The 12,262-nt window shown below is 38.8% G+C and overlaps 1 protein-coding gene across 1 annotated transcript in view; it reads right to left on the bottom strand.

The window, feature by feature from the left end:
• The window catches only part of LOC139695413 (microtubule-associated protein futsch-like), a 436,630-nt gene that overhangs the window by 31,278 nt on the left and 393,090 nt on the right, over positions 1 to 12,262 (bottom strand). Inside the window, exon 2 of the mRNA XM_071594159.1 lies at positions 9,113 to 9,211. Within this exon, the coding sequence (XP_071450260.1) occupies positions 9,113 to 9,211 (99 nt within the window). The remainder of the gene's footprint in view (positions 1 to 9,112; positions 9,212 to 12,262) is intronic.

Genomic DNA, 12,262 nt, shown 5'->3' with positions numbered 1-12,262 from the left:
CGTCTATCCTCCTGCTTCAATGACCACGTTTCCGCGCCGTACATAGCTACGCTCCATATCAAAGTTTTTACGAGTCTTTTATTAACATCCTTGCTCAACGTCCATGTCATCAACTCCCTCCTCCTCGTGAAAGCCTCTTTGCCTAGCGCAATTCTTCTCCTTACGTCCCTACTACTTTGACCGTGTTGGTCCAAAACACTACCGAGATACGTAAACTGTTCTACCTGCTCTAGTTTTTGCCCTCCTATTTTAATGTTAAGCTTGCCCTTTTTCTTTCTAGAAAATCGCATAACCTTTGTTTTATTAATGTTGATTCTCATCCCATACCTGTCGCACTGAATTTCCAATTCACTAAGCAATGCTTGCAGCCTGGCTGACTGACAAACTAAAGCTTGGTCATCAGCAAACCTAACTGATTTTACGAATTCCCCGCCCACTTTCATTCCTACCTCTAGTTCTTCCCATGCCTCTTTGATCATTTCCTCTGCATACAGGTTGAACAGCAACGGTGATAATGGGCAACCCTGCCTTACACCCCTTCCTAACACTGCCCATCCTGACTCCCCGTTTCCCACCCGCACCTGAGCAGTCTGAGACATGTACAGGTTGCGGATTAGCCTCCTTTCCCTCCAATCTATTCCTATTTTCTGCAATATACTCATTAGTGTTTCCCAATTCACTCTATCAAACGCTTTTTCGAAATCTACGAAACAGGCAAATACCTCCTGGTTGTGTTCTATATTCCTCTCGATTAATAATCTCATTACTGCAATGGCATCACGCGTACCTCTCCCCTTCCTAAACCCAAACTGATCATCCCCTAAGTAATCATTTGCCCTACTCTCTATCCGTTTGTTTATGATCCTGAGAACAACTTTAGCTGCGTGGGATATCAAACTAATTTTCCTATAGTCCTCACATGACGTGGCCTTTACCTTTTTCGGAATCGGAACTAAAACTGCTCTCACAAAGTCTTCCGGCCAGATTCCCTCCTCATAAATGCTACGGATAAGCCCATATAGCCTCTTCCTCCCACATTTTCCTAAACATTTTAAAAGTTCCACGGGAATGTTATCTACCCCCACGGCCTTATTTAGTTTCATCTCCCTTAATGCCCTTTCTATCTCATTGTCTAGTATGCCTGGACCTAAGCTGTCTTCCTCTACGTCATTTTCTTTTTCAATGTCTAACTGTGTTGGTCTGAGTTCTTTACTATACAGTTCTTCTATATACTCCTTCCATCTCTCTTGGATCTTTCCTGCGTCAACTATTACCTTACCCGCCTTATCTCTAACTATTAGCATAGCTCTTCCTTTCTTACTTCCCGATAACGATTTAACTTTGCTGTACAGCGCACCGATTTCGCCCTTCCTCTGGAGACTTTCCATATCCTCGCACTGCGTCTTCCACCATGCGTCTTTTGCCTTATTTGTTGCCCGCCTCAATTTATTGTTGAATTCTTTGTACTTCATTTTGCCTAATTCTGTATTTATATTCTTCCATTTTCGCCGCTCATCCATCTTTGTAATCATCTCATCCGTGATCCATGGTTTCCTAGTCCTTTTAGCGTTAACGGTTCCAATAGTGTCTTTTGCGGCTTTAGACAACCCTTTTTTGATCATTTCCCATTTTTCTTCGATAGTAATAAGCCCTTTACCATCCTCCATTATTTTCTCTACCGCCTGTTTGTATTCCTTCCTTTTCAACCCATTTAATGCTTCTACATTCCATTTTCTAACTCGCCGCCCCTGCCTTATCTTTTTGAAACGTACGCTACATTTCATAACAACTAAATTGTGGTCTGAGTCCGCATCCGCTCCCGGAAAGCTGTGGGAATTTATCACACTATTCCTAAACCTGTGTCTAACCAGGATATAATCTAGCTGATATCTTCCTGAGTCACCTGGCATTTTCCATGTATACCTGCGTCTTTTGTGGTGTCTAAACCAAGTGTTGGTGATGACTAACCCCTGTCTCCTGCAGAACTCAACTGCTTTCTCCCCGCGGTCATTCCTCGTGCCTAAACCGTAGTCGCCCACCTCATCGCAATCTCTTCCTTCGCCTACCGTCGCATTCATATCCCCCATCACTATCAAATGTTTCCCTGCTGGAACACACGCGATCATGTCCTCTAACTCATCGTATATCTTATCGACCTCTTCTTCCTTATGGTTGCTCGGTGGCATGTATACCTGAATAATAACTAAGTTCGTCGGTTCTGCTTTTATCTCCACTAGTATTATTCTATCCGTTACCTGCTCTATGTTGACTACGCTTCTTCCTACCTCTTCATTTAATACTATGGCAACCCCTCGTTGGCTCTCGTCCCCACCGCTGTATATTATTCTATACTTATCACTCCAGTAATCCCCGCTATCTTTCCATCTCACCTCGCTTAGACCTTAAATATCTATATTTCCCCTTTCCATCTCTCGCTTAACATTCTCCAATTTCCCTGTCCTCATCATTGTCCTAACATTCCACGTTCCTATTATAACTAATTTTGTCTTCTTCTCCTGCGTCTTCTGTCCTGCTGCTGCTGGTTTTCCCTTGCAAGGGTTTCGTGGGATGATGACCGCGGAAGCCTTGCCTCCCCCGCTGCCGGGCACGACACACGGCCGATTGGGCCGAGCCCCGTGGTTGCCAGGACTCAAAATATCTCTATTGTCCATCATATTTTTCTGGGGAATGATAATTGAGGTGGTTTCCCGTTGCCTTCCTCAATAGTGTTTTTAACGTGACACCATCACTTACTGGCCGCCCCACTGGGGTCAGACGCCATTGCAGCCGCCTCACTGAGGAACAGACGCTGCGTGGACTACCTTTCGTCTGGCTCCTAACCTTCGACCTATCTGGCATGGGTGACCCTACCAGGAGCAATAATTATTACTCCCGCCAGCACAGCTCTAGGGGTCATCGGAACGCACAAGCCCTTCCACCACGTCAAGGTTGTAGTCCGGGGAGGGTATATATATATATATGTATATATATATATATATGTATATATATATATATATATATGTATGTATATATATATATATATATATATGTATATATATATATATGTATATATATATATATATGTATATATATATATATATATATATTTATTTATTTATTTTTTTACACACATACACGGATGCATGTATGTATATTGAGGGGCCGGGATGGTGCAATTACGATGCGTTAATGAAGTTAGGATAGTGCGCAAGGTGGAATGAGGAGGACGGCGGGCGGGGGCAAGATCGTCGGACTCATTAGAGGCCTATTTCGGGGCAGCGGGCGTGGAAGGACGGGGCGGGGGTGTAAGGCGCATTGCGGATCGGTAAAAAAAATGAAACCCCTTTTCCAGCCCTCCTCGACCTCGATCCCCGGCCCCCAGGTGGCGTGCAAAGGTCCATCGCAACGACCTGATCGCATCTCGGGCCCCTGGTGGACGGGAACCGACCCCTCCCCCACAGCTTCCGACCCCGGATATCCGATGCCTCCCTCATCCCTGCGACTCCTTCTTTGAAACACCTGAGACCACGGGATCAACGCTGTAGCGGGGGTGGGAATGTTCAACCCTCCAGAGTTTTCCAATTTTCTCCTTTTTAATTCGTCTTTTATTTCAGCGCCGATTGAGGGAATGGTTTATTTTCGCCTTTTCCCGCTCCTCCACCCAAACCTCCCACCCCGCCCCTCACTAAACCATCCTCCCTGGAGAGAGTTTTTCGAAATCTCACTCCACTTTCCCGCCCACCGTTCGTCCTTTTCTTCTCTCTCCCTCCGACCGCGTCCTTTGCTCTTTAGAATAGAAACCCTCCTTTTCTCTTCCTATGGCCCTTTCTTTTCACCCTTTTCTTTTCTCCTCCCCTCTTTCCAATCCCCCGATTCGGGAGCCTCGAGGGTCTCCTTCGCTCCCAGTGTCTTCTCGGTGCTCGCTCTCCACACTCTCTGCCTCTCCGTCCCTTGAAACTTTCTCCTCCTTTCTCTTCCTTCCGCTCTCCTCCCTCCCTTGCCCTTTATTTTTTCGTCCCCGAGTGATGGGATTTTTATCTGTGTAGCTATGGGGATGGGAGGGGTGAGGGTGGGTGGGAGTTTCCCCTTTGTGTGAGCGCCCTGAATTGAAGACCCTCCAAGAGCCTTTCTTTCTTCCCCCTTCCTTTCCTTTTTTTTATTTTCAAGCGGTGCGGGAAGGGGTTTGGTGGGGGGAGGGGGGGTAGTGGGAGCACGATATGGTGAGAGGATGGTTGGATTCCCAGTCGAGGAGCGACATGTAAACCTAGTGGGATGTTTAGAGGGTCCTAGAGAGAGTAAGTTAAGTTTTTTCCCCAGAGCAATCGTCCTCTCTTTCTCGCCTCTCCTCTCTATTGAGTCTTTGGGTCACGTTTCGGTGTTCCGAGCCAGCGAAAAGTACCCGGACGGATGTAGATCCTTTGCTCGGATTTTCTCGACGAGGGAATCGCTGTGGAATAGGAACCGATCCTTGGGGTTGGGCGCTTTCCGTGGATTAGACACCCATTGATGGAGTTCAGCGATGGATCGTTTACGGGATAGTTGGTTGGCGAGTTTACCGAGGCTCTGGGATAAAAAGTACACGTTTTCTTTTTACCCTCCGAGGGACATTTTGTTTCACGGCAGAACATGCACATAGAATTAAGCAAAGCTTGGAACCTTTAAGGAACAAACCTGATGTGTTTTTATTTTAATGATGAATGGATAATTTTGTCGTACCTGGACCTGATTGCATCACTAGTAAGACCAAACTACAGTTGTTTTTGCGAAGGTTACTTAGCATTACTGTTTTTTCATGAAAGCAAACATTATTATGGCGTTATTCATTGCAGCCTCTGAGTTGAATATAGTATACAACCAGATTAAAATCTGAGGGCTGATTGTGATTTGACATCTATGGTTAAGCCCATGCCGAACCAAACTATGGTTGGGAAATTCACACATTCACAATATAGGGGGACGGGATCACTATCCTACGTTGTATCGACACAACTTAGCCACCCAATAATTTTTCGTAATTATAAAATCGCACATCATGGCTTGTGCATGGGAATTTCTACGGAGAGTAACCGTGACCCACCGGCTAGTAGTCTGGACCTTATAGCCACTTGCCTACCACCCCACTTTATTTTAGTAAATATAAATTTACTCATGGGACAGATCTGCAGAATCATGAGATGTGTGTACTGGTACGGCCGGGAAGATTTAAATCCCTTTTTTTAATTATAGTTTGAATATATCTTTCACCAAGTCAATGGCTGGGCCTATTTTCCTCCTATTTTCGATCAAATACATGCACAAAGATTCTCTTTCAGTATGTATTTGAAATTATAAAAGTCTTTCAATTAGTTACATATCGCTGGAAGTTACGTTATCTCATAGTTATCTCAAATAGCAATGATGATGAAAACCGACTCAAAACAATTGAAGATTTGACTAATGTTTTAAACGAAACAACATGAAAATGGTAACGTATCAACAAGAAATTCTATTTAATGGTGAGAGAATATATATATATATATATATATATATATATATATATATATATATATATATATATATATATACTTTAATAATAATTATTGTTAATGAGAATATATATTTAAATAATATATATATATATATATATATATATAATTTTCATTGCTATAAAATAATATTTACCATTGACCATTCTTCATGGCATTTATTTTATGTTCAAATCATTAGCGAAGCAGTATTATCTATTATATAGCAGTATTGATGTCATTTCCTGATGTATTCTTCTCATCTGATTATTTATTAGTTGCTGTTATTTAATATTAATTTTTGAAATAGAAACAATTCCTTAATCGGATAAAGGTTCTATCTTCACAGTGGAAGAAATTGTCATTCCATGTTGTTATGTCGTGATTAAATCCCACCTAAGGGTTGGATGCGAGCGTTCCGACGAAGATTAGGTTTTGATAAGATCCCCGCATGAAATGGAGTCAGTCGGGCTTGGCAGCGAAAATTGTCACGATCCATTATCGAGCCGCGACCCCATAACCTTCACGTTGCTCCCAAACTCCAATCACTCCGCATCAACTGCCTTCTCACGCAGCAGGCGAGGCCTCAAGTTCTCCCAACTTCTCTTTTTGTCGTCACGTACCATAGGATCCACGGAACTCTTCAGACACCAACTCCACACCAACTGCTTTGCAATGTCATCTTTCCCGTGCAATCTTTTATTTTTTTTTCGCTCAAGAGAGAGACAAAAAATAAAATTTTCATTCCCTGTCCTCGCTTACCTCGTTCGCCCCATCACTTAACTCTCTTTTTCTCTTCCCAGCCATTCTTTGTGGCCCTAACTCTTACATCACCCCTCTCATACCTGTGAATCCTTCGAGCCAAGCCAAACCCTTCGGAGTGACCTCATGGACCTAATTCGTGCCGTGTGATCGGGAGCTCCTTCGACAATGAGTACGAGAGGAATCACCTTGGGGGACCCCTATTACGAGCCTCCAAAAGGGTGGCATGAAAAAGAAGTTATGTGGACGGGAGCGAGAAAGGATAGGGTTTTGTGTCAGTGTGTGTGCTATATACGAGTATATACTATATATCTAGAAGGAAAGTCTCACGGATGTGAATGATAATCTCAACAGATAAGCGAGATAGCCCTAACCAGCGAAAACACAAAGAAACACGAATAAAACGCACAAGTATTCCAAAATTTCTGTTATAATTATAAATTATATATATATAAATAAATTATATATATATATATATATATATATATATAATATACACACACACATACATATACCTGCAGATCTTGCTACGTTCTTCATCCTATAGGCATTTATTTTTCTTGTCGAACGGCTGCATCCATCAACTATGCTCAATGTCTTTATACATGCAATGTATAGTAGTTTAGCGTTATGTTAACAAAGGTGAATGAAAGTATGGCTACAAGTGTATTGATGGAATAGAACAAACAGGAAAAATACACGAGTTCTGCACTTAAATATTACATTGGCGAAACCCCCTTCTACAGGGAAGGGGGATGACACTAAAAGGTTGTGCCAACGAAATTTGGAAAACAAAAAAGTGTTTTTTCTGTATTAGTTCACCGTCACACATGTTTGTATACGTATATGCGTAGTTAGTTCAATGAGTCTTTAGGAATAAATGGAAAAATAAATTATTTAGTGTATATAGTATTTTCATATCTTTATTTATTTTTATTTTTTATCAGGTAATAGTTATATGAAATACGGTGTTAAAGCCAAGAGATTCATTCAGACTTGTAGAAGTTATCTTCCTAAGTACTCTACTCAATATTTTCCCATTATTCAAAATAAAATGCAATTCATTATTAAATTAATGATTCGGGCTATATCGCGACATGTAAAGGAGTTATTAAAATTTAGTGGCGTTTACTTCAGCAATTAAAAAGCTAATATTCCTCATTATTTTAAAAACCGAAATAAGGTTTTTTAATATTTTCCTTGCGTTCGTTGACAGTAGTCCTATCTCAAAACTGCTCATTCGAGCGGTGCAAAATGTGGGAATACCCCGTTATTCCAGAACTAGCGACTTTTTCATCGCTTTGGAAGATGGAAGTTAGTGGCCCGCATCGATCCTATTCCAAATGATTAACAACAAAGGGCTTCACGCGGCCGGCATAAAGGCCTTTCGTGGAATGTTGGTCGGTTTCGGCATTCAGATTTCTCTGCAAAAGCCCACCTCCATTTCTCTCGCCCAGGCCTTGATTACCGACTGGTCCCCGTCTATTCAGAGGCTTTTATCCGCGCTTTTTAGCAGCCGTTTTTTTGCCACCAAATCTCTGCCATCATCCAGATACATGGCGAGGATCGAAAAAAATTTTTTCCAACCGTCCGAAAATAAGAATGCACATCAAAGAAGGGTCCAGAGGCAATAAAAAATAACTGACGGCGCAATCCGTTTTCCAATTGTGCAAAATATGATTTCTGACCGTGGAAGGAGTCACATAAACTTTTCTCCCTGATTTAATCACCTCTAAGCTTTGGATTGTAACAATTCTGTGATATTAATATCAATAAAGGGCGATTATTTTCTTTAAAGCACTCATTTGAAGAGAATTTGGGTAGTATTTTGAGGGGTCATTATCTTAAGCGTGAAATATTCTCAGGAGAAACAAGGACATTTGACACAATGGATAAATTGGCTGCAAAAGTTTTAAGTCTTAAATCTATATAAGAATGAAAGTATAAGTAAGTACTGGCCAACTTCATTTTTGCTAAAGACAAGAAAGGGGTAATTTATAAGTGTTAAAAGCTATTGAATATTAAAGAACCATAGCTTTGATGTTGCAGAGTAACTGACGAAACTCCATAATATTAGGAATTATATGCAGTGCGGACGAATCACGATCAAATATCCTTTGCGAGAGGGAAAATAATAAAAAATATGAAAAATAAGAGTTTTTAAATTTAGTGTGAATGTGGTACCTTTTATAGGTTGAATTTTCTCCAAATCAGATATTAACAATTTATTTTATCAAGATATATGCAACATTTATTGACCACTGCAATTATTCCTAATGGATTGCATGAGGTAGGTTATCCGTTTGACGGGTTTTTGAAGATCGTAAAATTTTATGAGCTCTTGATTCGAGTATTCCTTTTTGTCTTGGTATTCCCATGATTTCACGATGCTTTTATCACGAGTTTTAAAGTAAAAAAATCGAAACGTATCGTATTTCAAGGATTCACCACTAATAATTTTTCATTCAAATATTTTTAATGCACTCATTTGTGGCAATATCCAAAGATCGAGTGTTTAACTACAATGTAAATTAATAATTTAGTTTAGGCATAACTTAGTTACATTATAGCGTTAGTGAACAAAAAGGAGATTGGAATTACGGAACCTCTTGAAGTTTATTCATGTTATTTTCAACAGTTACTTGGATATATAAATATCACTATGAAAGGAGAAGAGTGAATTTTGAGTCCTATTTCCAGAAAACAATGATTTGCGACGCATTTTCTACATTTAATGGAACAATAATTTTGTACAATAAGATTCACGCTAGAAACAATTCAAAGATTTTTTGCAAACTAAGAGTATTACTGAATGTGTTTCATGAAGCATTCTTAAATTCACTTACCATTTCTGGCTTCTTCCGCCTTTGGTGCGAAATTCACCATTGTCTGCAATTCTTGGTTTAAGTTCACGTGGCATTCTGTTGAGTCCCATGATTGAAAGCCTGAAAAGAAAACAATTCGACTTATTACTTTCATAGCACTTTGAGAAATAGTTTTCGAAAGAATTTTTAGGAATAAAAAAAGAAAGAGTGAATTGCAAAAGATGTTTTGTAGCAAAGCTCAATTTTTTTATGTCTTGAATACACTTTGGAGATGAGTGGCTTTCAAACGGCGTGGTGAAGGGGCCATGTGGCCTCAAACTGAGTCCTGTGTCAATATTAATAATGTTATTTTATGGAGAGGATAAAGTTCTTATTATTCTTGTGAAATTTTCAAGATTTAATGTATTATGTACGACAAGAACTAAAAATTTGTATCTTTCTGAGCCTTATGGAAATATCACATCGCATATCGTGATAGAAATTAAACCCTCCATCCGTATTTCTCACAGTTAAATAACATATTTTAATAATATAAGTCGAGTGAATTTCTAAATTTATTTTATTCTGTTAAGTTCATACTTCAATCTCTTGGTTTAGATAAATTATCGCGCTTAACCATCCGTCGCGGTACTTGAGTTTAGGTTCTGCAAATTATCAACAAAATCTTTTCACATCGCTAAAGATTATTTATGAAATTCGAAGGAAAAATCAAGTTACTTCTTTGGTAATGTGGTGATAGGTAGAGATAGAGGTAGAGATCATTTTGCTTCTTAATTGAATTCCTCAATCATCAAATTTCTGGACCCTTGAATGAAAAGCTTAACTAGATTGAGAATTTGAAAAAATAAAGTCAAAAGGAAGAAAAGCGGAATAGCAGTCACTATAAAAGTCACACATAATTTAATAAAATTAATTAAAAACTAATCGCTTAGTTTTTTTTGGATATATTACACATGACAAAAATAATGTTTGCCAGAAATTATTTAAAAAATTCGTTAAAACAGGGTCACCCACTTTAAACTTGATAACAATTTGCAATTATCTGGTAAAGTTACACTTGATGATACGTACCAATCCCTAGAGTTATTGAGAAAATAAAACAAAATTTGTAATCATGTGTTTTCACGATTATAATTCAATATTATTGCGGGATGGATATTGGCCTAGGTCCTGTACTGTCATCCCCGAATATACATGCAGGCAAAAATTCATGGGTGCCCGTGTTGTTTTTGTTCAGATGTTTCCCGTATATGGTCTTTTTAAGAACATTATCTTATTGTAAAGATTGTAACGGGTTATTATTTTCGCTTAAATCTTCTTGTTGCGATGAAGATACATAGTTTTCTTTTATCATCTAGGTCAGTGATGTTTTGTGTCTTACGACAAATTAAAACGGAATTTAAATAAATAAATGGTTTTTAGTTTAAAAATTGAGTTGATGTCTAATGAGAGGGATTTAACTGCATAAATAAATGTATGCTTGAGTAATTGGCGTGGACAAAATGAAAATTATTCTTTGAAAATGTATGATACAACTATTTTTGGAAGCAGGAGGAGGGGCCAAGTTAAGTGGCTCTCAGCGTCTCTTAGTCGTTGTTAGATAATTCCGAGATAACTAAATACGAAAACACTGCTTTCATTACGCTGTAGCGATGGGAACTATTATGATAGCCTTTCTTTTTGTATTTAGTAATTGGCGTCAATTTCATGGCACTTCATAATATACGTCTCTTCAGAAATAACATCTTGTGACATTAGGCAAGAAAACAATAAAAACCGGAAGGGTTGTCGCTTGTTTTAATGCCTCTATGAATCTGAGGTAGGAACATTGAAAAAAGGGAGGCATCAGAAAATATTTTTACAGCAGGAATTTTCCTAACCACTGCGCACAGTTTCAACTGCGGCATATCTGCATTTCCTCAGCGAGAGATTCTTTTATTTCCAGATAAACATACCCGAGATTCCATTCTTTAATGCACGCCAGCACTTATAAAACTGCAATGGTATGATTGCTATGCGCTCCATGTTATATAAACACGCTGTGGACTTTCAGAAATGTTTTCTATTTCCACCCAGCAAATATGAGCAAACTAAAGAAGCGGAATTTCATAACGATTTTCATCATTTTTGAAATCGTGACTTGAGGAAGTTAATATGGACTGTGTATAATCTTACTGGTATGGTCGTTCGTTGCTGGTTTTGGTGAAAATTAATTGGAATGAGCTTAGGTTGCAAAACGATTTGAAGAGACAAGATTCGTTACTACGTCTATTCGTTTGACCGTTTTGGTATCATCATATCGAGAGTAATATACTCTCATAATTTCGTTGAGAACTTAAAATTTTGTTATTTTATCTTTTGGCATGTGTGATATCCTCTTAACGAATCCGGAAGATCTCAAAATAAGCATCGGACATATTTAAGATGAATATATTATAGCATAAATTACTTTATGCTATGAAGTTTGACTTTTTACACTCTTATGTTTAAATAAACTGTTAGCATTATCCAAATCATGTTATTTGTAGCAGAAATGTTAATAATTTTTATGTGATGACTTAGGAAAATGTGTATTATAGAGATAATTTATGTCAAGGATCTTAAATGGGAACATATTTGATATTGGGAACATTTTTAATGTTGTTACTTGAGAATATAGGTGGGAATATAATATTTACACCTATATTCTTAAGCAAGTAATCCAAAATATTGCACCTATACTCACTAGATTTGAAAAGGAATAATTTTATATTAAATGGCATTCTGTTATTTTTCAGTTTTAAAAGTAGTATTTGAACATTTTAATTTGCAGTAATTCAAGGAGATTATACGATTTTATTTTTATGCCGTAAGTGCGAGACAAGGAGGCACGAGGGGGTCGGATTGGTGAAGTAGCTAGTGGATGAGCTTTCCGTTCAGAAAACACGGTTTCGAATCCCGAAGTTGGCAGAATTATTTCGTGGTATCCCGTTACTTGACTGCCATGCGTACTTTAAATGAAGTACGCCGACCGTAGGACGGGACGTTAAGCTCTGGAATCTTTGGCGTCTTTCGTTAAGAGTAACCTTATGCCAAACTTGGGTTTCTCTCAACCCATCCCGTATTCCTTGAACATCCTACTTCCACCTAATCACCCACTTATTCTTAATGGCGAAAATTATCTCAGTTATG

The sequence above is a fragment of the Hetaerina americana genome, unplaced genomic scaffold (assembly GCF_022747635.1).
Source record: "Hetaerina americana unplaced genomic scaffold, ioHetAmer1.1.p SCAF_6, whole genome shotgun sequence".
NCBI classification, from domain to species: domain Eukaryota; kingdom Metazoa; phylum Arthropoda; class Insecta; order Odonata; family Calopterygidae; genus Hetaerina; species Hetaerina americana.
Note: the sequence above shows the minus strand (reverse complement) of the source record. Positions and strands in the feature narration are given on the sequence as shown.